The 27390-nt window shown below is 45.9% G+C and overlaps 2 protein-coding genes across 2 annotated transcripts; one reads left to right on the forward strand and one right to left on the reverse strand.

Moving 5' to 3' along the window:
- Positions 1 to 6728: 6728 nt before the first annotated feature.
- Positions 6729 to 7794, reverse strand: LOC120681715 (RING-H2 finger protein ATL74-like). Its single transcript, XM_039963337.1, has one exon. It carries the CDS (start codon positions 7522 to 7524, stop codon positions 6961 to 6963), a length of 564 nt encoding a protein of 187 aa, XP_039819271.1. The 5' UTR covers positions 7525 to 7794; the 3' UTR covers positions 6729 to 6960.
- A 4519-nt stretch (positions 7795 to 12313) lies between these two features.
- Positions 12314 to 15273, forward strand: LOC120681696. Its single transcript, XM_039963308.1, has 6 exons — positions 12314 to 12608; positions 12811 to 13085; positions 13160 to 13426; positions 13617 to 13694; positions 14669 to 14887; positions 14976 to 15273. The coding sequence occupies exons 1-6, from the start codon at positions 12458 to 12460 to the stop codon at positions 15093 to 15095; spliced, it is 1110 nt and encodes a 369-aa protein (XP_039819242.1). The 5' UTR covers positions 12314 to 12457; the 3' UTR covers positions 15096 to 15273.
- The last annotated feature ends 12117 nt before the right edge of the window (positions 15274 to 27390 follow it).

Below are 27390 nucleotides of genomic sequence, written 5' to 3' on the forward strand. Positions count from 1 at the left end.
GGAGACACGTCATGATAGTGGCCCCACCTGCGGGTTCGTACCTCCCCCGAGGTGGGCTCGGGGGCCACTGTCGATACCCCGCGACCGGGGTACCCCCTCCTACTGTGTCTAGGAAGAAGACATGGGAGGTTAACCATAACCACACCTAAAAGGCTGAGCAGTGGGGCCCAATGGTCCAGATCCAACTAGCGGGACAATGGCCACGGACCCGCTCGGGGAAGGGTCCGGCGTCGCCACGTGTCCCTGGAAGGAGCACTTAGCGCTAGCAGCCGGAGGCCCAGACCCCGCGGGCGGGTCCGGGACCTCCACATGCCCATCCAGACCCCTGGATGCGCGGAGCCAGCTCCCCGCCAGGGGAGGTCCGGGGCCGCCACGTGTCCCGCATCGCGGGCGTGGGCGCGAGTCATCCACTAGAAGCTCGCCCACCTACTGCGTTAAATGCAAGTGGTTGAAGCGTGCCCTAGCGCCGCTGCGCGCGGGGCAGCCTTTGTCAGACAACACTGTCGCTCGCCTGTTGCCGAGGTAAGCTCGAATGACCGCACAGCGGGTCACGAGTTACCGAGGCACACAGTGAAGCCGCAGGTGCCGCGCGCGCGGCTGTCCACCGCATTAAATGGAGGCGACGGCATGGCATGCCCCATCATGTCGTCTACGCTGCAAGCTTCGCGGCCGGTTTGGTATGCGCGCCGCAGCCTGCTCCGCTAGCAACAGGCGCCACGCCGACAAGACGGGACGAGCACGCCGGTCTGAAGATCTGCCCGGTCAGAGAATCCACGACAGCAGCACGAGGAATCCCGGATGAGATCTTCGTCGACCATAGCATCATAATGCTCTTTGTGTTATGTTATTTAATACATCCACACTGGGCCCACCTGTCGGGGTCCCAACGGCTATGTACATGCCTCTTTTGGACTATAAAAGGGAGAGCACACGCTAAGATTAGGACATCTACTCCCTTCGGACACTCTCTCGCTCGCTCCCCGGACAACGCTCATACACAGACTTCTTTCCAACTCAAGCAATACAACACACAAGTGGACGTAGGGTATTATGCTCCGGCAGTGTGGCGGAACCGCTCAAAAAGAAGCGATTAAATGCGCTAATCTTAGTTGCATGGCAACTTCGATCCAACTCGCATAAAAATATCACGGTCCCTCGAGTGATATATTTGGAATTTTAAATTTATAACTAAACAAGGGGTAGGATGGAAAGCTTATTGCAGCAGCACAAATACAACAGGACTTCCTGTACTTGTTCAGTTCAGAGTTCAGAATTCAGACTGGATGGAAAGCTTATGCACTTTGGGCAGGGAAAAAATTCCAGCTAGAAAGAAAAATTAGGCCTCGTTCGGTTACCGTTCCAGCCCAGGAACTGTTCAGGGCCAGGATTGGGTGGTTCCGGCTGTTCAACTCAATCCTGGTCTGGTTTGGCTCTTGGCCCAGGAACCATTCCTTGCATCAAAAAATATGTTCGGTTGTTTAGGCAAGGATTCAAACCAACACATGAAACAAACTCAGTCATATACTAGTGTCTTTAACCTTTTAGCCTGTGCATGATTCCATTTTTTTTAAAAAAAAAGAACAAAAGCACCCAATTAAACTCTTTGATACTCCACTGAACAGAAAGCAAACGCAAGATTCTGTCAATGATGACCATCCACACATTAATCCACCATATGAAGAACAGCATGACACAGTGGCTGTTAGGCAGAAATTACAAGAGCTGTTTGTTTTAGGACAGCAGGAGGTCCAATCCTCCACGGACACTGTTGATTCTGCTTCAAATAAATCAATGCCTCAAGAAGCACAGTTTGGTGCTGCTCTCCCAACAGACCCACCTGATTCCACCTCAAAGGATGATGCACCTATTTAAGACCTGACATCATTGGGAAAATGTCACGGAAATACTGAGGGTGCTTTAATACTCTTTGACTGCAGATCAAAATGCTAACCCATAACAAAGCAGCAGGCTCTGATCATCATCAAGTAAGTTCACAATAAGTAGCATCCAAACTTGAGCGCAATTGCCCTAGCTTTCATATATTGGTTTCTTTACCAATAACTGCTGCATCTGTATCCTAACCCCTAGCAGTTGCAGGTGATTCATAAGCCATGCTGAAACCAAATTGCATTTGTAACGAAACTAACAGTTGTGGATAAGTCCATGAAACAAAACTAAAAGTTGCACAAACATTCCTGCAAAACAGAAAAAAAAAGAGAGTAGGAAATGGAAACATCCAACATTGAAAAGAGAGACCCGGAAGTCTAATCTGAAAGGCCCATGCAACAAAATAGTCAAAAATAATACTCCTTACGTCCTATGAAAAGTGCAATTCTAAGATTCAAAAAAAAAATACTACAGAGTGCAATCCTAGCAATAACTACCTGCCTTTTTTCTTTCAAATATATATTTTAGGAATTAATTTAACCAACTCTGGAAATTGAATACCTTCTATGCCTAAATCAATGGGATTAAAAGAACTACTTGGTACTATGGTCATTTGCCAATAACACTAATCTATCTGGAAAATTTTAGCATTGCACCCTTCATGGGACAAAGGGAGTAACTCCTATTGCGTATCAAATAGTCTCAGCACCTGTCTACCTTGGGATCAATCATCAGAGACCGAAAATCATCTGTATGCATTGTATTTGATAAATAGAAATAATCTAACTAACAAACACATATTCAAACTGCACACAGCGTATCTAGAGCTGCCTCCTCTGATTTCAGTTAACAAATTATAGCACACAATATATCAGAGTTTACCTAACAATCCTCCAGCGCTCTTTTAATCTGAATTATGTTCAAAAGGATAAACCTGGGATCAGCAGTTCTGCACTAATACTTCAAGTTGGTCTGATTGAAAAATAAAAATAAAAAACTAATGTCAGCATGCATCCACTAACAAAAAAGAGCATGTAATTTACAGGATAAATTATCCAATGAGTAATGATAACTGAAACCTGGAGGTCTGATTCAAAAATAAAATAAAAAACTAATGTAAGTATGCATCCTCTAACAAAAAAGAGCATGTAATTTACAGGATAAATTATCCAAAGAGTAATGATAACTGAAACTCGGAAACGATAGCTTCATAGATATGCAGAAGTGAAAAAGATATTGAGATCACAGTTTCTCTGGGAATCTATGAAGTTATTGTTTTGGGTTTTAGTTATCATTACTCATTACCAACAACTGAGGCTTCAATAGCACAAAACATAATGAACTTTGTTTTCAGATATTGACAGTAAACTTAGATAACATGGTCTACACTGCATTGAAAGTTCCATGTTGTTATCCTATAGGCGTATTTATGTATTGCCAGAGCCCAAAAGGTCATCATTCGACTAAATAAACACAAAAAAGGGTCCGTGTTCACGAATTTACAAGTCTCGCCTACATCCTTCTAAGATTATGCAATAAACTAACCACAGAAGAAAAAGGAACTGCCAGTGTAGCTACAGAAATGGCCCTGTATTTTTCATTACTGAAATTATATGGTCAATCACCTGGTCCACATCTCTATATGAACAGGACTGAAGTTCTGTATCTATAATCAGGAAGAGTCCTAAGCATAAGCATCATGTATAGAACAGCAAAGAATCACAAATGTACATACTACTTCTAAGGATCCAAAATGGTGAATACAACTGGTCCAAATGAGCCATATTACCAATGGCAGGCATTTTGTGGACATAATGTGACTGTAGTGGGACAGAATAATACTTGCTAGAAAGCTTCATCAAATCAACCATTATTTGCAACAAGACTGTGCGAAAGTTAACAAGATGTCTGACAAGGTGTCTCATTTTCATCAGGTGCACCAGATTTGTCATGTGCCAGTTAGTTCAATTAACTGGTGGGACCTAAGACATTGACGAGTAGAATAGTCACTAACTCACAATGGATCAAGTTCAGGAATCTAACTAGGCACACTCTTCCATTTTTTTAGAACTAAGGGTAAAATGTACACAAAAGGCAATATGAGAAAAATATATATGTACCAACATCGCATAAATTTGTAAACAGAAAGAGATATGACATGGAACATTATCAGGGTGAATCAGTTAAGAAGCCAGAGGTCTTGCTGAATGAAAACTGAAGAAGCTAGTGAGGTTGCTTACATTAAAATTTTAAAATACAGATATCTTCTGAAACTAATTCTTTAAGATGCCACATATAATGGTAAATACATCATAAAGTTCCATATGATTAAACAAAATATCAGTATAGGCATGGTATAAGGAATTTCAACCCGCTACTCCATCCTAACCATGAATAGCAACAATATTACTGGAAAATCGTAAGGACTTACAATAGCTCTACTGGAATATTTATACAGTAGGTAAAGTATAGTCAAACCATGTAGAAGTGTGATGTATCAATTATCAAAACATTTAATTATTGCTCTCAAGAAAAACTGAGCACCTCATGATGCTACCTTCTAAAGTTGTGACTGCTATGTTGATTAGCCCTCCTTCATCAATGCAATTGATGGACCGGCTATCATCATAGCCAATTCCTTTACGTTATCATCAATAGATAGCTAAAATGAAATACAGAAAAGCAATATTCAGCAACCATCAAGAAAATTCAAATTGGGCCGAATTTTTTGGCCAGATTTCTTTTATCTCTAGCCCTTTTGAATTGGACGAATTTTGGTCCGAATCCCAGATCTCTGCTTGTCATTGAGTCTGTTATGAAAGATTTAGAGGGATGATCTCATCCATTCATGAATCAAAGGAACCGCTGCACAAGATCAATGGTGAACATCATGCATAAAGAATCAACTGTATGGAATGGACACCTACTCAAGACAGACGCCTGTTCAAAGATCTCTCTCTAATCTCTCTCTAACCATTGTAATCCAGGAACGGGTGCGTTGCCACCCGTTCACCATGTATACATTTGTACAATCTTATCAATGGAAATACAAAGAGATTCATTCTACAGATTCACAATCATTTTTAGTTTACAACATGTTATCAAGCATGCCTGAACCACTGAGTTTTCAAAGAAGAAAGAGGAAGAACGCCGGCGACATAGAACTAGGTAAGAGAGATGCCGGTGTATACCTTGGACGCCGTCGTCTCCTCCCTCTTCACCACCGTCGACCGCGATGTCTGGGATGCCACCCACCACGGTGTGGTCAACGTCTTGCGCGTCCGGGCCATGCTCCGCCGCGCTCTGGCTCACCTCCGTGACGACCACATTGTGGCCCCTCCCCTTCCGTCCTGCATCCGTCATCGCCTTCTGTGCCCGCTCCCGTGCCGTGCAAGGGCTTGCCCGCTCTCGTGCCGTGCAAGGGCTAGCCCGCGCCCACGCCGGCCCCTACTCCTGCGCCTGCACCGGCTCCGACCACGGCCCCAGTGGTTGCATCCACCAAGCCCGCATACCCACCGGCGTATTGCCCGAACCATGGGTGGATCTGCCCACCATTGGAGGTCGGGTCTTCCCACGTGGCGGAGATGCTCTCCACCAGGGCCACGCCTCGTCTTCCTTCACCAACTCCGGTGAAGGCAATGGACCCGCCGTGCTGGGGTCTGGGCTTCGGATCTGCACCTTTCGCCACCATGGCGGCTCGCCATAACATGCCTCCCTTCTACAATGACGGTGGGGAGACTAGCCTCCCACCCTCCGCCGTACCGCTACTGGGCCGCGGCCTCCTTACCTGACGCCGCGACGCCAGTGAGGCCGCGGCTTGCCGCCCCGGTCTTCACCTCCTCAACGGCATAGGCTCAGGTTTCGGTGCAAGTGGCTCCTCCTCCAACCTCCCGAACGGCATCGGCCCCGGCATGGCGCCTGGCTCCACGGCCGGCCTCGCCAACGGTCATGGGTGCCCCGGGGATTCTTCCTCCACCGAGGAGGATGATCTCCTTGACTGAACACCGATGGATGAGGAGGAGGGGGAGATCCGGCCGGACTTGTCCGGATCCAGAGATTTGATTCATCTTATTACTATGCCATGCCACACTCTAAATTGGCCAGCCCATTAGGAGGTATACGAAGCCGGGATACATGTGTGAGCTTCCCTTTGTTTTGTCAATGCTAGGAACTAGACCTGCAGCTATGAATTGCAACAATTGAGCGACATCTGTTTCAACACCTTTATCACATGATACTATATAAGTAGCATGGGAAAAAAATTCTTTTTCATGGACAACATCACGTTCCTCTCTATTTATGCACATGATGGTTCCCATGGCTAGTACATAATAGCATATGGACGCAGGCATGATCCCATAGTCAGTATAAGCTTTAGAACTATCAACATATGCATGCGACATTAGAACAGTAGCAAATTGGCCATATCAACTATCACTACCAGTGTATCCTTCGTACATCAAATTAGTCAAATTCAAACTTATATGCAGCAAATTCATTCAAAGGCAACCAAATTCAACACAGACCTTTGGATTATGAATCAATCATTGGAGAGATGAAAGGGCAATAAAAAAATTCAGAACGCAACTTAAACCACAGAAAACCATCTCTAGTACATACAACATGTTAGTAATATAAACTTTATATTTGTATGTCAGCCTTGCATGTGTTAAACTGCATATTAATAGAGTCGGTGCTTCTTGATTGGTGATCAAAGCTTCTGATATATGACGATTAATACCCCATAATTTAGTCCATTGATTGCAAAGCGGGGATAATAATAATATAACTAAGTAAATTAGAACAAAAGGTAAGGGAAAAGCTAATCACACGATTAGGCAGGTAAAAGAGATCTGTAATTAGTTTGGATCTCATGCAGATTATAAAAAGACAAGGTGGATCGGGAAATGCAGATTATGAACTCATGGCCGATTACTTGGTCCCCAAAAGCCGGGTCTTTTTACCCCTACTATATACTATTGCAAACTATGCATATGGCACGCCACTGTGTACTAGAACACGACTCCTCTACAGCAGCTCGCTCAATCTCCGCAACCCGCCTGCCTGCGTCGACTACCGCCCTTCTTGCGGTGCAGAGAAGGCGCCGTGAAGGCTGGCGGCTGCTATCGCGAGCGACAGGTTCAGAGTTCTGACCTCGTCATGGGAACCGAAGAAGAGGAGGTCGGTGGGGAAGTTCGGTGGCTCTGGGGCGACCTCGGGGATGGGCACGGCTGGCGGCACGTGCGGGTCGTCGTCGTCGCCTGCGGCGCCCCGGCAGAGCGGGCAGGTGGAGTGGGTGTTGAGCCACATGTCGATGCAGTCGACATGGAACTCGTGTCCGCACCGAGGCAGCACGCGCGCCGTCTCCCCGGCCGCGAGCTCCGTGATGCATATGACGCACTCCAGCACCTCGCCCTCGCCCACCTCCCGGCGCGGCAGCTTCGCCATAGACTTGTTGCCCGGACTGCCTTGGTAGCACCACGCCGCGTCCGCTCCTCCGCCAGCGCCGCCGAACAGTAGCCACATCCCCACGCCGCGCGCACCGCCGCGGTACCACATGGCACAGAGAAAGATGCAGAAGCAGAGCATGACGATGAGGAAGGGCGCCACCACGGCCGCCGTCACCATCCCTGCCATAGATCGGTGTGTGAGGGCGAGAGTTGTGTGCTAGCTAGCCTTTCCGAGGAAGGAACCGCGACAATAAAATTAAATAACCTCTCGCTGGCCTCACAGCCGACCTGGGGAATCGGAAGCGAAGCGAACGGGCCTGGCATTTGAGTGGAGAGAGACCGACGGTGTGTTTGGATCCTGGCAACATTTTTGCCCCTCACTATTCTAATGTTTTGACATTAATTAGAAGTATTAAATATAGTTTAATTAAAAAACTAATTACACAGATGGAGACAAATTCACGAGATGAATTTATTAAGTCTAATTGGGCTATAATTTGACAATGGTTACTGTAGCACAATATTGCCAAATTATGGAGTAATTAGGCTTAATAGATTTTGTCTCGCAAATTTGTCTCCATCTATGCAATTAGTTTTTTAATTAGACGATATTTAATACTTCTAATTAGTATCAAAACATTCGATGTGATAGGGGAAAATCCCCCCCGGATCCAAACACACCCCGAGAGAGACGGGATGCACTGTCGCAAGAGTTTCTAGAGTGGACAAAATATATGCTTACCTTCCTTCCCGCATCCACTCCTCTTAGTCTCACCGGTCTCGCTCCCTGTCCCACCTTCTATTTCAAAAGCTACTTTATAAACAGTGTAGTCTACAAAGCAAAACAGTGTTATGTATGTCCACGTCAGTAGAATGTGGTGATAACAGCCTTAATAACAAAAGATACGATTGTCCAATATTTTTTTATGAAATGGGAGCGGCAAGCCCCTACTGATTATATTTATATATATGTGGTAAATTTCTTTCTAGCTACACCTACTTATGCACTTATGTATCTCAAGATTTATGAGGTATCTAGCCAAACAAAAGTATCAGTACCCCGTGACCGGGATACCCCATCCTCCTGTGTCAAGGAAGCAGACTTGGGAGGGTGAGCACAGGCCACACTTAAAAGGCTGGGCAGCAGGGCATAAAGGTCCGAATTCCTCTGGCAGGACAACGGTCGCGAATCCGCTTCCCACTCGGGAACGGGTCCAGTGTCGCCACGTGTCCCTGAAGAGGGACGCTCAGTACCGGCAACAGGAGCCCCGGACCCCCAGCCGGGTCCGGGACCTCCACGTGCCACCCGGACCCCTAAACGCGCGGGGCGCAGCTCTCCGCCAGGGGGGGTCCGGGGCCGCCACGTGTCCCGCACTATGGGCGCGGGCGCGAGTCTTTTACTGGAAGACTCGCCCACCTACCGCATTAAATATGGGTGGTTGAGACGTGCTCTGCCGCTGCTGCGCGCGGGCAGCTTTTGACAGAACAACACTGTTACACGCCTGTTACCAAGGTAAGCTCGAATGACACGGTGGGTCGTGAGTTACCGAGGTGTACAGTTCCGCAGTAGACACCGCGGGCGAGTGCACGTCTGCCCGCTACATTAAATGGAGGCGACGGTACAGCTCCCTCCATCATGGCCCCTACGCCGCAAGCTACGCGGCCGGTTGGGTAAACGTGTCACCGCCTGTTCCGACAGCGACAGGTGGCGCACCGACAAGACAAGACGAGCGCGCCGGTCTTCGTGAGACATTCTTACCTCCCACCTCGGGCTCACACTGTCGGCCTCTGAAGGGGGGACGCATGGACCGGAGGACATGATGGCACAGTTGGGCTGTCTTCGTGAAGACCTTCACTAGCAAGACAATTGTTTTTTCCTTCAAAAACTACATTGTTCTCTTTCCTCACAAGTGAAGGTGGTCTTTCCAGTGAAGGTCTTCATGAAGACAACCCAACTATTGTGAGTAGTAGAGGGTGTGACCTCCAACATCGGGCCCACACTGTCGGCCACTGAAGGGGAGATGCCTCGACCGGAGGACACGATGGCACAGTTGGGTTGTCTTCATGAGATGTTGTGACCTCCCACCTCGGGCTCACACCATCGGCCTCCGAAGGGGAGACGCCTGGACCATAGGACACGATGGCACAGTTGGGCTGTCTTCGTGAAGACCTTCACTGGCAAGACAATTGTTTTTTCCTTCAAAAACTACATTGTTCTGTTTCATCACAAGTGAAGGTCTTCATGAAGACAGTCCAACCGTTATGAGTAGTAGAGGGTGTGACCTCCCACATCGGGCCCATGTCGTCCATTGGAATGGATTGGCAACAAACCCAAGGGTCTGTCATGGCCAGCAGCCCCCAGATATTGAGTCTGGTGCATGTGCTTGTCGTGGCGAGCAGCGACCCGATATTGAGTTTGGTGCATGTGTCGTCCAATTGAACGACATGAGAACAGAACCGAGCATGTGCCATGGCCAGCAGCACCCGATATAGTGTTTGTAGACTATGCCATCCATTGGAAAGGCTTGCCAACACACCCAAGGGTGTGTCGGGGCCAGCAGCCCCCAGATATTGAGTTTGGTTCATGTGTCATCCATTTGAATGGATTAGGAACCCAACCCTAGTGCGTCTCGTGGCGAGTAACCACGTGATATTGAGTTTGGTGCATGTGTCGTCCAATTAAATGGCTTGGGGACAAAACCGAGCACGTGTCATGTCCTGCAGTGACCCGATATTGAGTGTGGTACTTGTGTCTTTTAACTGAATGGCTTAGGAACAGAACCCTAGGGCGTGTCGTGGCGAGCAGTGACCCGATATTGAGTTTGATGCATGTGTCATCCAATTGAACGGGTTAGGAACAGAACCGAGCACATGTCGTGGCTAGCAGCACCCGATATAGTGTCTGCACACTATGTCATCCATTGGAATGGATTGGCAACAAACCCAAGGGTCTATCGTGGCCAGCAGCCCCAGATATTGAGTCTGGTGCATGTGTCGTCCAATTGAATGGCTTGGGAACAGAACCCTAGAACGTGTCGTGGCGAGCAGCGACCCGATATTGAGTTCGGTGCAGGTGTCATTCAACTGAACGACTTAAGAACAGAAAGCACGTGTCGTGGCTAGCAGCACCTGGTATAGTGTTTGCAGACTATGTCGTCTGTTGGAATGGATGGGCAACAAACCCAAGGGTCTGTCGTGGCCAGGAGCCCCCGGATATTGAGTCTGGTGCATGTGTCTTCCAATTGAATGGCTTGGGAACAGAACCCTAGAGCGTGTCGTGGCGAGCAGCGACCCGATATTGAGTTTGGTGCATGTGTCATCCAATTGAACGACTTGAGAACAGAACCGAGCACGTGTCATGGCCAGCAGCATCCGATATAGTGTGTGTGTAGACTATGCCATCCATTGGAATGGCTTGCCAACACACCCAAGGGTGTGTCGTCGCCAGCAGCCCCCATATATTGAGTCTCGTGCATGTGTCATCCATTTGAATGGATTAGGAACCCAACCCTAGTGCGTCTCGTGGTGAGTAGCCACGTGATATTGAGTTTGGTGCATGTGTCGTCCAATTAAACGGCTTAAGAATAGAACCGAGCACGTGTCATGTCCTGCAACGACCCGATATTGAGTGTGGTGCATGTGTCATCCAATTGAATGGCTTGGGAACAGAACCCTAGGGCGTGTCATGGCGAGTAGTGACCCGATATTGAGTTTGGTGCATGTGTCGTCCAATGGAACGGGTTAGGAACAAAACCGAGCACTGTCGTGGCTAGCAGCACCCGATATAGTGTCTACAGACTATGTCGTCCATTGGAATGGATTGGCAACAAACCCAAGGGTCTGTCGTGGCCAGCAGCCCCCAGATATTGAGTCTGGTGCATGTGTCGTCCAAGTGAATGGCTTGGGAATAGAACCCTAGGGCGTGTCGTGGCAAGCAGCGACCCGATATTGAGTTTGGTGCGAGTGTCGTCTAACTGAACAACTGTGTCGTCCAATTGAATGGATTAGGAACCGAACCCTAGTGCGTGTCGTGCCAAGTTGCCACGTGATATTTAGTTTTGTTCATGTGTCGTCCAATTAAACGGCTTGGGAACAGAACCGAGCACATGTTATGTCCAGCAGCGACCCAATATTGAGTATGGTGCATGTGTCATCCAACTGAATGGCTTAAGAACAGAACCCTAGGGCGTGTCGTGGCGAGCAGCGACCCGATATTGAGTTTGGTGCATGTGTCATCCAACTGAACGGGTTGGGAACAGAATCGAGCACATGTCGAGGCTATTAGCACCCGATATAGTGTCTACAGACTATGTCGTCCGTTGGAATTGATTGGCAACAAACCTGAGGGTTTGTCGTGGCCAACAGCCCAAGATATTGAGTCTGCTGCATGTGTCGTCCAATTGAATGGCTTGGGAACAGAACCCTAGAGCGTGTTGTGGCGAGCAGCGACCGATATTGAGTTTGGTGCATGTGTTAGTGCGTGTCGTGGACACAGCTCCACGATATAGTCTGGTTATGGTGTCATCCATTTAAAACAACACCAAAATTGTGAGAAAGGACAGCTTCCACAACTTACTAGCCACCATGGACACTGAGCACTAGGAGGAGGGTGGACTCCTTCTGAATGTTGTACTTCGCCATTGTGCCACCATCCTCCAACTTCTTGATGGCAAAGATCAGAGACTGATGCCCTCCTTGTCCTGGATCTTTGCCTTCACATTGTCAATGTATTCAAACCCCCACAAATTTCAGAATTGAACCATGTATGTTATGAACTCATTGAGGCTGCAATTATCAAGTTGTAGTATAATAAATTTCTGGGTTTTTCGTCACCTTCATTGACAACTGAGCCCCACGGTCCGGTCACGCTGTCCACTGCTTGGGCCTAAGCCCCTGTCCCTGTCCAGCGGGCCCCGCCTCCACCGCTTGGGCCAACCAATTGCCACTAGTGGTGGTAATTCGTCTTCACCAGCTGCCCCTACGAGTCGCTGGCTCGCTGCCCCCAGGCTGTCCATTCCCCTCACTGAGCACAGCCGCCAGCGGGCTGACCTCCATTGCTCGCCCCCCTACCTTCACTGCTCACATTGAAGGCTCCCTTTATCTCTCCCCCAACAAAACAAATGGATTCGGGCGAGTCTTCTGGTTCGTGCGCCGCCACCGGTAGCGCCTCTTCGCGGAGATCCACCGGACGCATCGCCGGCGCATCTTTGCGGAGGTCCAGCCGCGGTGGCCCATCTCGCCGGGCTTGCTCTGCACCCGGTCGATTGCCAGGTGCGCATGTGACTTTTTTTTTCTCTCCAAATCAGGCTAAGCAGGGCTTGCTGTGAGTGGTAAGCACGTTTGAATTAAGTTTAGATAGCATCACACAGAGGTACATACTTAGCTAGCCTTGCATTTTTTAGAATTAGATTCGCTTACAGAAACCCATACAATACTTTCAGAACTGATCCTTGCATCTTGTTTTTCCTTTTAGATTGGGGGCATCCGTTGGTCATGGGATGGCCTGAATCATTGGACAAGCATTTGGTGGAGGGGTGTTTGAAAGTGGTTCAGGATGGAATATATGTAACAGAATACACGGGCTTGTTTTATGTGGAAGTTGCAAAATACATCTGGGCACAAACCAGTATGTCTATCTCAAGGACTGATCTGAAAGCAAGGTTTGAATACTTCAAAGGATTGTGGGGACGGTACCACAAGTTAACGCGGGAGTTGGCAAGATCGCCGGCGGGTACCTCAAATGAACATGTACCTCACCTGAACATTTCGCTGTCCTTCTCCGTTTATAGAACTGAACCACTAACTGATGCTTTCCATTGCAGATAAAAAAAGAACTTGAATCGGATAAATACAAACGTATGTTGCAATTTGAGGATCAGCTCGCTGTGATATTTATAGCATGTGATGAGTATAAGTCAAAACCAATAGCTGCGTACCGCACCAATATTAAATGTGGGAACTTCAGTAGTACAAGTAGTGGGAAGCGCAGAACTGATGAGGAGTCCTCCCGCCAAGTTCGGCAGAAGAGCTCAGAAGTTCATATGCCTCAGTCATCACAAGATGGCATGACCCGTTTGGATAACCACAAGGTTTGTTCCTTTTTTTTCAACTCAACAATTTGTTGTTGGATAGGTCGATTAAGGCCCCGTTTGGTTGCGGGCGGATTTAAGAGTAGTGACTGGATTTGTTTGGATTCAAATTCTGCCATACTGTTTTTTTCTTCTCCTGATTCCGTAGGTATGCATTGCGTCTAATAAGCCCCTTTCTTCATGGCTGCAGCTGAAGCAACAGATTCAGCCAAAGGGTGTGAACTCATCCTGGTCCACTGACACCGATCAGCAGTCGGAGAACCACAGGGTTTGTTCTTTTTTTTTCAACTTAACAGTTTGGAAAAATGAGTTTTCCAAGAAGTTACTGTTTTTTCTGCTTTACTGCTTTTTCTGCTAAATATAAAAGAAAACGAATTGTATGCATTGCCTCTAATAATGGCCAGACTAATGTTGCTATGGTGCACTTTTGTAGTATCATGCATGCATGTTTTTGGATCGTCCAAGTTTTAATTTAATCCAACGAGCTAGATCTCTAAGTATTTAAGAAAAACCTCCCTGGTTGCCCATAATGTAGCAATTCATCCACAGGGCACAATAGCAAGTGATTGAATAACATGTTGTGTATGATGTCCCTTCCCCATCTGCTACTATACAATCCCATGCATGTGGATTTTCCTGGATAAAAACTGCACAATCACGCGCTCTGTACAATGTTGCAACAGTTCTCACTTCCCAATACTTGCTTGCATCAAGTACTGTACGGATTATTATACTTTTGCATGGATTCTGAATAGCGATTGGGCTGGCAGCATGACGCCGGATCATATGGGCATCCAGCACTTAGTTGCACTGCCTTTGCGACTGATTTTATTAACTATGAAGTACTTGTACTCCACATGAATTTAGTAAAGTAAATGTGATTTATGAACTGTATGTTTGGATTTATAATAAGGGGTTCTATCCTCTTTTTTCTGTCCAAGTTCACGTGGATGCTGATGAATCGAGACATACGTACAAACCACATGCATAGAATTGTATGAAGTACTTGTACTCCACATGAATTTTGTAAAGTAAATGTGATTTATGAACTGTATGTTTGGATTTATAATAAGGGGTTCTATCCTCTTTTTTCTGTCCAAGTTCACGTGGATGCTGATGAATCGAGACATATGTACAAACCACATGCATAGAATTGTATGGGCTGCCTCTAATATAGACTCTGGTTTTGATATATAGAGTATATGCGCTGCCTCTAATATTGACTGTGGTTTTGATTTGTAGAGTATGTCAAGGGGGTCAGCTTCAGCGGCGGTGATGAGAGAGCAAAAGTATGAACAGCCCACTGACTATATTTCTGCACTGACGAATTTGGATGAACATCGGTGTTCAGCAAGTTATTTCTTTTTTTATTCACTTGCGCTGAGGGACCCTGTTGCTCTGAGCGGTTTTATAGCTAAGAAGACCTATTCCAGTAGGAGAAAATACCTCAATCACTTGCTAGTAAGTAGTAAAGGGCTGTTTGGATAATACAGTATTTATGGATCCTATAATTTTCCTTGATATTAAAACTATGTTTCTCATCTTGTAGGACCACCATTTTGTGACGCTGGAACCAGATAAAATGAATCGCTGGCATGAGCTACGTGTTCGTGAGCTAGATGCTCCTGTTGCTCCTGTTGACCATGCATGCCCTAGAGACTCAGCCTGATGGCGCTGCCGGTTCTGTCTGTAGTTTGGAGTCGCAGTCGCTTGTCTACTTTCTACTAATTCTAGATCTTGTGAACTTAAGACATTGTGCTAGTCATGCTGGATGCTTGGTGTTGTAAACTTTAGACATTGTGTTGCTGTTTTAATTACTAATGGATCAATGTTGTGAACTTAAGACATTGTGCTAGTCGTGCCGGATGCTTGGTAACTTAAGGAGTGGTTTAAGCCCCTCCACTTTGACAAGTGTGCAGCCAACATCGAGTGCTATAAATTAGCGAAGAGGGCTGCAAAGCGAGCTGTGAGTGTAGCGAAGGGTAAGGCGAATGATGACCTGTATCAGCGGCTAGGCACGAAGGAAGGGGGAGAAGGACATTTATAGGATGGATAGGATCCGCGAGAGGAAGATAAGGGACATCAATCAAATCAAATGCATCAAGGATGGGACAGATCAACTTCTAGTGAAGGGTGAGGAGATCAAGAACAGATGGCGAGAGTACTTTGATAGGTTGTTTAATGGGGAGAATGAGGGCCATGCCATTGAGTTAGATGACTCCTTTGATGATACCAACAGACGCTTCGTGAGGAGAATTCAGGAGGTAGAGGTCGGGGAGGCTTTGAAGACGATGAAGGGCGGTAAAGCGATGGGTCCTGATGGTATCTCCATTGAGGTGTGGAGATGCCTAGGTGCTAGAGCGACGGTATGGCTAACTAAGCTTTTTAACCTCATTTTTCGGTCTAACAAGATGCCTAAAGAATGGAGAAGAAGTATATTAGTACCGATCTTTAAGAACAAGGGAGATGTACAAAGTTGTACTAACTACCGTGGGATTAAGCTGATGAGCCACACGATGAAGCTCTGGGAGAGGGTTATTGAGCATCGCCTAAGAGGAGTGACAAGGGTGACCCAAAATCAGTTTGGGTTCATGCTTGGAAGATCGACCTTCGGGGCGTGCTGTATTGTCTGCATTTTCACCTAGTATCGGTTCAGTAGCGGCATCAACATGCACACGTTGATTCACTCGTGTACTAGTACCAACCGTGCCGATTTCTATCATTTTATCATTCCACTTTGGTTCATGGCGTAGTATGTTCCAGCAGTGTTCAAATGTCCATGACTCTGTGTCCTCATTATGTGGCATTGCCTTTGTCTTGGAGACGTCATAAGGTCTACAATCTTGCCATAATGAAGCACTTTTGCATAAATCAATAATCATCCAGGCCTTTTGTAGCACATAGTACTAAACTGCTTGAGACCCACTTTCCCTTGTTTTAGCAAAGAATAATTTCTCCTCAGGTTTACATTTAAAGCAATAGAAACAGTTCAGCTAATATTTAATTAGAACAACTTCTTGTTGGCCACATTTTAATAGAGTAATTAACAACACGATGAAAAAGCAAGCCAATGTTTTAGTTCTTAAGTAGGGTAGGAAATAGATCAATCATAGCAAAAAATCCATACAATACAGGTTCAAAACAAAATCATACTAGTAACTCAGCACACATACAAAGCTTAACCGTAGACAGCTATGTAAAAATAAAAGTACATAATAGTTAAGTGGCCTAATCAACATGGACCTTTTGTAGTTCCCGGTGGAAGATCCTAGACCAATTCTTGGTATATTCCTCACCAACTATTTAAGTGGCATCTTGAGAATGTTATATTGGACCATCATCTAATTCATCAATCAGTCTTTTTTACATATTTTAAGTTATTCTGATCTTTAAGCATGACATATTTTAATCCAAGTTATCTGTACTAATATAGTACTAATATAGTACTAATATAGAAGGCATTAGTTCATTAGTTGGTTTCTTTTCCAGATCTGATGATAAGCTGACGTTAATGTATACTGGTTGAGCCTAGTGAATTAGTGTATACAGGTCAATTCAATCCATCCGATTCACAGCATGTCTATATCTAATCATACATTTTGAATTCTGCCTTCCCCAATAATCTGTGATATTAATGTGTCACAAGTAAAGATATAGAAAGACAACTGATTTACATCAACTTTTCTCTAATCATTTCATAGAAGTGGCTATCATTGACAGCAACAAACAAAATCCAGACTTCATTCATCAACATGCCTTCACTTATTAGTGTGGCCAGACAGAGATCATCAAATTATACAACTCACATTCAGCGCCGTGCAACTTTTTCTTCCTCTTATGTAGACTATCACATTTTCTCTTCAATGCTTCATCATCAAAATCATAATTTGCTCGCAGTCTTCCCTTCATGAACTTGAACCTTTCTTCTTCTTCCTTCGACAAGATATAAACCCATGTTCTGAATTCTTGGGCTTGTATGGCGGTGGTGCGGATGACCTTGTCGAACGCCGTGGAGGAGGTGGCATCCCTTCGGTGAATCTCATGGAGGAGCTTATCGGGTCTCTCATCCCACCAAGGAGCAACATGTCGCTCCTCGATGCGGGGTTGTCTTCCTCCATGCTCCGCGGAGACTCGGAGACCGAGTGCCTCCGCGAAGAACTTGGCGATGCGTCAGATATTGATGAACGCGTCCTTCTCCTCCCGGCGATGAACTTCATGAGGCCACTCATGGTGACTCCTTGCTGCACACACTCAAAAACAAACACACCGGGGGTTTCTTGCTGGCGGGAGAACAATATATCGAAGAGTGGAACAAACTAGGAATTGTGGTGAATTTTCTGAGATTTTTGGAGTAGATTTTGGTGGACGAATTTTTCAGGGCTCTAACTGATGTTTCTGGGCGAAGAACTTGAAGAACATAAGCGAGGAACTGAATGAGGAGTGTACCTGTCAAAGGGCATCACCAGAGGGCTTAAAAAGAGGCCAGGCCGGCTGGACTAGGGCCTTGGGGCCGGACGGCCTACGGGTTTCCTGGCTCTCCTCCACTTCAATTTTCTCTAGTGGCTTCCTGGTGCAATTATTTGCTTCTGTCCAGTACATCTTTGGTGCTTTGCACCGTCCAAATCCCGTGAACCACTCCTTCTTTGCCTTTGATGTCCACTTGCAACATTATTTCTTCACTTTGTGTCATTCACCTTGTCCCATGCTTCATCATTCATCACATGGTGCCATCTTTGCTGAAAATCACATGTCCTTCCCATGCATGGCTGCTTCCTCCTTTGAATTATTTGCATGTGGTGGTAGGTAGAGAGCACAACTCTTTCCCGTGAACTCACTTTGATCAATGGATGTTAATCAAGCACATAAACCCTTTCCAAATCATGCTTAGATGTATAATCCTCCTCTAACTTCGAAATTTCAGAATTGACTCAAAGCATGCAATGAGTTTAAATGAATAATCAGAGGGGAATTGAAACATCTTTACATTTGTAAGTCGAAAAATATTTCCCGACTACATTAATTTTGGTTGCACCGGAACCGTTCACTTTCATGAATTGATAGTGAACAATCTCGAATTCAACCGTGGGTCTTGGGTTTAGGTTCTAATTTTTGCCAAAATGAGAGAGAGATTTTTGTTGAAAAAAGGAATAAATAAAGTTAGAAAAATTCTAATCCTATGGTGATGAAACTGAAAATTCTCTCTATGTTTGCGCGAACCTACTCATTAAGAATTCAAATGATATAAACATAGAGCGGCTCTATTCGTGTGTTTTATCTCAACTTGGTCCGGCCGTCATGGAGAGGACGGTCGCCAAAAATAGGTATGGAATTTTGGATGTGGCTTTCTCAAGAAGAGGCAAATAAATCATAGGATGACTCATGTCATTGGTTTAAAATAAGAAATAGCATCGGAATGACCGAGCGAATAAATCCAAATCGAATTGTTCGACCGAACGACCAATTGTTCAAAAGTATATCATGTTCTTGCGTAGCAAAATTCTCGATTTACTTACCTAAACCTTTCTCGGGTTGTCCTCCCGGCAGCTTATTCTTGACTCGACGAACGGGTTGCCTCCCGCAAAGCGATTCGTTTATAGTCTATAGCTTGACTTTCTTCTTATTCACTTCGGACCAACGCTCGGTGATGGCACTGCAGTCTTGGGTACTGTTATCGCCATAAATTAACAGGATTAATTTATGGGCCGAAAGCAAGATGGGCTTAAAGCAGAAGATCAAGAAGACTTGTAAATCGGCTCCTGCGTGAGCATCTGGGCCACATGGGCCGTGTATTCCTAGATTTAGTTTAAGATTAGAGATAGAGTCCAATCGGGACAAGATTAGTTTAGATTGTTTCCCAAGCCTCCGGACTATAAATATGTATCCTTTGTTATTCATGAAGGAGAGCGTCATCACGTTTCGCACACAACAACTCTCGGCGCATCGCCACCCCTAATCCTAGGGTTTCATCCAAGTAAGTGCCATGTTGCCCTGGTCGCTTCTCGCGATCAGGGCAGCATTGTTCTTGCTTTTACCTTGGTATTACTCGTACTGAAGCATTTTTGATGGCGAGTAGTACTAATTATCCTGATGTTCGTAGCATGACTTTCAGTAGATCTATTGTGCCTCGTTGCTTATCATCTACGAATATCATGTTGCCTCTGTGCAGTCACGTTTCAATCTTATGCTAGTTCTTGTCGCATAGAATTAGTTGCATAGAGACAACACCCTGCTTCTTTTATGTTTAGTAGATCTGATCTGTTATGGTTTGCTCTTTTCTTAAGAGTTTGCGTAATATCTGCTAGGTTAGGCCTTGCAAATGGATTGGATGATCCGGTGGTGTAGTAGATGCTTTATCTTAGCCTTAATAGGGATTGTTCCGGGAATCGGCTCTTGCTAGTTCTTAGCCTCTGTTTTGGGTTACGGTTCAGTGGTCTGTTATGTTCATTAGGCCTAGTCACGTGTAGGATGTTCCGATCTAGCAGTGAAGATGTTACCATTGTGGATTAGATTAATTAGATTTAATTGAAGCAGTTTCATGGTTATTTGCTTTATTTATCATATCTGGATACAATCAGATCCCATCTGACACCGGGACTCGATCGGCTCTTTAAAGCCGATGCAAGAGTCGTCCCGGGGAGCCAACCATGGCTCGGACTTACATTTACACGTGTCTTTGTATGCAGGAAACTGTTCGGAGCACGTCTACACCCTCCTGATCGGGTATAGGTCAGGTGGCACGCCCGGCTTTAACACATTCTCCGGGCGCGTGACGGAATTGCGGGCCATCGACGAGGGAGCAGTGCCTGCTAGCGCCCCAGCAACCTCCCGGCTCTTCGTGTTGCCCGTCGCTGCTCGCCGGTGGGTTTCGACTGACAACACATTCTGGCACGCCCGGTGGGACACTCGTCAGCAGCAACGCCCACCGTAGAGAGGACTGGAGCTCAAGATCAAGAACCCGTTCCCAAGCCCGTCACGTATGAAGAGCTCTCTCCTGAACACAAGAAGAAGTATGATGAGATCAAAGCTCTGCTGGAAGCCGATCTCATCGGCTCTTTTGAGAGGACCTGCAACCATGGCATCAGGTGGAAGGGGTTCTCGCCTGAAGGCGCTCTCGACAACGTGGACTTGTCTGTACCATCAGAGGAGCGCACCAGGGCCCTGCGTCAGGAGATGAACTACATGGTGGCCCATACGCTTCATCGGCACTCTCAGAGCCTGATGAACGAGCTTGAGCGCATGGCGCATCGCGTCATCCAGGAGATAATCAAGAACCAGTACTCTCCATCGGGGCCAACCCTGGGGAGTCACACAGAGGAAGCTACACTGCATTCTAGACCGGTATTGCCGTTCTCGTGTGCGGCTCCAAGACCACAAAATTCGCCGATCTACGTCGACCACAAGATCGGCGGCGATCCTGGAGAAGGCCTATTCCTCACCGAGCCACCCAAGGAGATCCCGCATGGCTACACGTGCGCATACATCCCTGACAGCGTCAGTCCAACATGCTCGGTGCAGATGGCAAACCCAGGAGCTTCTGGAGCAGACGCGGAGAAACAAGCATGGCTGGCAAAGTACGCTACTGGGCCGAGTGCTGAGCCATCGGCCCCAGAAGTTCTTAGTGTGGAGCAGGTCAGTGCAATACTGTGAGACCAGTTCGGCATCCTGCCCAAGAGGAAAGTGATCGGCTATTCAAAGCCGTATCCAAGTGATTATGACTTGATCCCACTGCCGCCCAAGTATCGGCTTCCCGAGTTCACCAAGTTCAACGGGTCAGAGGGAGCCAGCTCCATCGAGCATGTGAGCCGATACTTAACGTAGCTTGGGATGATCTCAGTGTCGGACCCGTTGAGGGTTCGGTTTTTTGGCCAATCTCTTACAGGCCCAGCTTTTGGATGGTATGCATCACTGGCTCTGGATTCGATTCGATCTTGGAGGCAGCTCGAAGATCAATTCCATACCCAATACCATTCGGAGGCTGCTGAAGCTGGAATTGCCGACCTCGCCCAGGTCAGGCAGAAGTGAGGAGAGACTGTGTCGGAGTATATACAGCGCTTCAGGGAAGTCAAGAACCGATGCTACTCGTCGCGCATCACAGAGAAGGAGGCAGTCGATCTGGCTGTCCTCGGACTTGCTAAGCCGATCAAGGATGCGGCTTTCCAGTTGGAGTTCACATCTCTGGCGCACCTGGTGCAGAAGCTTACAGCATACGAGCATTACCATCCTGAGCTGTACCAGGACAAGTTCAAGCGCCATGTAAACATGGCCCAGGCAGAAGAATCTAATGACTCTGGTGAAGAGCAATAAGTGGCCGTGGCAGAGTGGACTCGGGGGGGGGGGGGGGCAAACCCTGTCCCATGCAAGTGGATCAAGCAGCAGGGGCTTGTGAAGGGCTTCGACTTCGACGTGACCAAAGCAGAGCAGATATTCGATCTGCTCCTCAAAGAAAAACAACTGAAGCTCCCAGAAAATCACAAGCTACCGACGGCACAAGAGTTGCAGGGGAGGTTGTACTGCAAGTGGCACCACTCGTTCACTCATGCCACGGGTGAATGCAAGGAGCTGCGTCGTCAGATCCAATCGGCTATCGAGCAAGGCCGATTAATCCTGGCTCAACACACGATGAAGGTTGACACAAAGCCCTTCCCACAAGCTAACATGGTGGAGCTGTCAGATTTCGGATCCAAGGGCCAGGATTTGGCGTTCCATATCAACATGGTGGGACCCATGCGCCGCCATGATAAGCAGAGGAGAGAGGTCGCTTCTGGCAAACGGCCGCAGGATGAACGCGAGCTAGAACAGCAACACGTAACCGAAGAGCAGGTGTGTCACATCCGCAATCAACTCCCAGCTTCTAATCGGCTTTTGGAAAAGTACCAGTACCAGTACAAGTTGCGCCACCGATACGAATCGGAGGAGGACGAGTACGAGCACCGCACAGGGAGGACACTGGGGAGACGCCAGGCTATACGCGACCACTGGCACTACCCGTTCTTCAGGTATTGCTGGAATTCCGGCATGAGCCGATTGCCTACTATAGATGATTGCTTGGAGTGCAGGCCTCGAGGACGCCAGCAGGACGAGGCATCGGTGTTCTGGCGCTTAGGGCCCAGAACGTGTCAGGATGACCGTGTGAGGCGCACATCCAGGGGTGATTCCAAGACAGAAGAAGACAGGTACCATCGCCCACGGTGGTGTCCTGACGGGCTCAATCGCTCGCAGGTGCAGCGCTTGCGCAATCTGGAAGAGGCAGAAGCAAAGTATCTTGACGTGCTGAGGAAGGCACGTCCGGATCTCGCGGAGCATGTCAGATGACCGCGAAGGGAGGAAAGGCGCCCTCCGAGAAAAGAGTGTCGCCCCAGGCAGACAAAAGCCAATGAGAAGCCATCGGCTGATGTGAACATGGTGTTCGTACTCCCGTCGGAGTTTCGGGCACCCCAACAGGAGGAATTGGCCATCGCGCAGCTGGATCTCGGCCCACGGCCAATCATTTTCGAGAAGCCCAAGGAGAAGAGCTACAAGCACCTGAAGGGGTTATATCTCAAGGGCTTCATCAATGGCAAGCCTGTGAACAGGATGTTGGTCGAAACTGGTGCCGCGGTCAACCTGATGCCATACTCTGTGCTGCGCTGATTGGGTCGTTCTTCTGCCGATCTAATCAAGACCAATGTGATGCTTAATGACTTTAATGGACAGCCATCAGAGGCGATGGGGGTTCTTAATGTGGAACTGACAGTGGGCCGCAAGACTATACCAACGTCGTTCTTCATCGTCAACAGCAAGAGTACATACACAGTGCTACTTGGGAGGGACTGCATTCATGCCAACTGTTGTATCCCTTCCACAATGCATCAGTACCTCGTCCAATGGGATGGCGATGAAGTAGAAGTGGTCCCTGCAGACGATTCCAGCGAGGTCTCTCTCGCAGATATGAACGCCTGGGATGCAGATGGGCAAGAGCCGATCTCAGGGATCGCCCTGGAAGACTGTGATTGGATCGAGGCGACAAAAAACAGACTGAGGCTGGTCTTATCCACTGGCTTCACAGAATAGATGCATCCTGGCATGCCACGGGGTGTAATAAAAATAGAGAGGCCGCTCCCAGCGATCGGCCCCAAAAAATAGAAAAATTCTGGCATGACAGATGTCTTCCGGGTACAGGGAAGCAGCCGATGGAGTCGACGTGGAGGTTCAGTTTCTAGAACCCGGAGACTGGAGAGCCGATATCTTCAATTACTTGAAGGATTCGGCTCGTGGGGCACCCAGAAGGATAAGACTCAAGGCCATGAAGTATGTTCTGATAGGGGATGACATGTTCTACAGGACCTTGGAAGGACTACTACTTAAATGTCTGGGACCTTCAGAGTCAAATCGGCTTTTGCATGAGGTTCATGAAGGAGCCTGCGGTACTCACCAATCGGCTCATAAGATGAAGTGGCTGATTAGGCAATCGGGTTATTACTGGCCCACTATGCTTGAAGATTGTTTCAAATATTATAAAGGGTGTCAGGCATGTCAGAGGTTTGGCAAAATTCAGATAGTGCCAGCATCAGTGATGAATCCTATCATCAAACCCTGGCCATTCAGAGGTTGGGGCATGGACATGATTGGACATATCAACCCGTCGTCTAGCAAGGGTCACCAATGGGTCTTAGCTGCCACAGATTATTTCACAAAGTGGGTAGAGGCAGTGCCCATGAGGTCAGTAGCATCGAGAGATGTGATCAGCTTTGTCAAAGAACACATCATCCACAGATTTGGGATCCCTCAGACCATTACGACCGATGGAGGATCGGTCTTTATATCAGAGGAATTCAGAAAGTTTGCCGATGACATGGGGATTAAGCTGATCAGATCATCTCCATATTATGCCCAAGCTAATGGACAGGATGAAGCATCCAACCAGAGCCTCATCAAGCTCATAAAGAGAAAGATCGATGAATATCCTAGGCGCTGGCATGAGGTGTTATCAGAAGCTTTGTGGGCATATCGTATTTCGTGTCATGGGTCCACCAAGACGTCGCCGTACCATGCAGAATTTCCACTCAGGTAAGGTTGGCCTTTATTAATTAAAACACGAAATAATTAGTCAACATGCGTATTTCATCTTGCTAAATGCAATTTAAATTAAAATCAAATTGCATTCCCAGTTGTGGGGAAAAAGTTTATATTACCTTGGTATAACTTGACTAAACATCCAGTTAGAAGCAGAATAATGGGATTATTGTTAGATTCTATTGCCATATCAGTGGGCAAGAAATCTCTAACACGACGACCCCATATAGATACTTTTAGTTCCACATGCCTATTAAAGCAAATAGCAATTAAAAGAGCATTACGAGCAAAAATGTTGTGTGAGCATGAGAATTTCGGAAATTAAAAATATATCCAAAATGATTGTGAAATATGGAATGCTGTTGTACTGTACTTGTCATCTCTAATGACAATGTCCCTTCGCAATGCAGGCGTTGCTTGGTTAGCAAAATGAACCCATTCTGGTTCATTGATTTGAACAAGGAAGCCAAGTACATCAACATAAAACAAATAGAATTATTCCTAGACAACTGTTCTAGCTGATTCTTATGATTTAGATAGTAAAGGTGATTACCATGAAATTTTTTTCTTGTCTCCAATATATCCTGGAATCTCATCAAAAGGTGTTAAGAAGTAAACATACTCCGGAAATGTTGCTATTTCACATGCTAAATTAATCCGAGTGTGACATGTAATCTCCAACATGTAAGGGCCTGGTAAAGACTTGCAATAATTCTTGGCATTGCAAACTCTGAATCTGCTCATAATATATATATTTTCCCTTCTTCAAGAGTTGAGCTGTGTCTTTCTGCCTCAGATGCTGGGATCTCAGCATAAATAGAATTACCCTGAGCGAAAAATGGAAATTTTAAATAGTTAGAATCCATTAATATATGTGCTATAAAATCACTATGTTTAAAAAGTCAAATGATGGCATAGTACAAAATTAATAATCAGAAGTGTACAGCTGCGCAACCTGGTCATCCACAAGCACTAGATCAACATGCTGCAGAGGTCCATCATTGTTAAGCCCTCCGAACTCCCATTTTCTTGACACTTTCACACAAATTGTTTTCAGCTTATCTTTAGGAGTTAAAGTAGAGAGCTGGCTGAAAGACATAGTGGTCCTGCATTTTAAACAGTTTGTGTTTAGTAAACAATTTATTGAAAAAATACATCTGCAGGGAAAGCACAAAAGGAGTAATCACCTTTTCACATAATATTTTAGTTATTTATAGGAATACATTCAATTACAGTAGTAGCTATATATTAGAAAAAAATTCGGAGTAAACAATATTTCTTGTGGTGTCTGTACAATTTCCATCATCATCCTCTATTAGCATCTTCAGCCCCTTTTTGGAATTGACACGAGACAACAACATAGAGTTGACCATGAGTGAAGACAGGTTTTTTAAGATAAACACCAACAGAGGATAAAGTCTGACCCTGGCTCTTGTTGATAGTCATAGCATAGCATATTTTAACAGGGAATTGCCTCCTTTCCATTGTAAAAGGTAATTTTGTATTCTTAAGAGTTTGGCTAATACGAGGTATCAAAATTGTACGTCCTATATGCGTTCCAGTCATAATTTCGGCCTCAATAACCATATTCCCAAGAGCTGTCACAATGAGTCTTGTACCATTACACAGACCAATAGACTGATTTATATTTCGCAGCAACATAATAGGTACTCCTTTTTTGAGGATCAACTCATGTGTTGGGAAATTGCTGCCATTTAAAGAATTCAAAAATTCAACAGGGTAAAGTATATCCAAGGATTCATGACTACCAGGTGCTTTAGATATTCTATCACAGCTTAAGTACTGTTTTGCTTCACCAGGAATCAAAGATACAACGTGATTGTTGACTAAATCAACAATATCATTAGTTGGTGTCAATATTGCTCGTTCTCGTAAATAAGATGCGTCCATATATTTTTCAATCAAATCATTATAAATGCTATTCACAATACATGCAATTTTATCACCATCAGTCCTAAGTATCAGGTCTTCTGGTATTTTTATCCACGTGGCTTCTAATTCTCCTTGCTTTGAAAAAGCAGGAACCTTCCCCTCTCCAATATCAAGGATCCATTTACTAAACGTTTCTAATTCTTTCGCTGCTTCCTTGTTTAGTCCGGGTGATTTTAATCTCATATTTGTTGTTAGAGTTAGGATTTGAACATTGGACCAGAGAGATGAATTAATTATAGCTGCATTAACTATCTGTTGCCGAGAACCATTTTCAATCACTGGTAATATTTGCCGTGGATCACCTCCTAGGACAACTACCTTACCCCCCAAAAGGAATATTAACTGGTTCTTCAGTTTGAACTGAAAGAATGTCACGGAAAGTTCTGTCTAGAGTCTCAAAAGCAATGCGATGGGTCATTAGAGCTTCATCCCAGATAACCAAAGATGTTTTCTTTATTAATTCAGCAAGCATACTACCCCGTTTAATATCGCAGACAGCTCCCTCTTCTAAATTACATGGTATTTTAAATCTTGAATGAGCAGTTCTACCACCAGGCAAGAGCAAAGAAGCAACACCGGAAGAAGCAACTATAAGAACTATGTGCTGGTGCGCACGAATATAAGAAATCACTGCATTCCATAGATATGTTTTCCCAGTTCCGCCGTAACCAGATACAAAGAAGAAACCGGGTTTATTATTTAAAACTCTCTGTAATGCTGTAAAAAGCTTCAAGCTGCTCGTTATTTAGACTTGCCATTAAAGTTTCAGATTCTAATAGTAGCTCAGATGTATTGTAGGAAAGCTCTTCATCAACAAGGCGATTACCAAAGCTACGATGAGATGATCCAATCTTCTTAGGTAAATTAAAGTCTTATATTCTGCTCCCTTTTTTCAAGAAGAGTTCAGATAAATCGTCAAGCAAAAAATCATTTAAGTCTTTTTCAGGCAAATAAAATGC

This window comes from Panicum virgatum, chromosome 7N (assembly GCF_016808335.1).
Source record: "Panicum virgatum strain AP13 chromosome 7N, P.virgatum_v5, whole genome shotgun sequence".
In the NCBI taxonomy this organism is placed as follows: Eukaryota; Viridiplantae; Streptophyta; class Magnoliopsida; order Poales; family Poaceae; genus Panicum; species Panicum virgatum.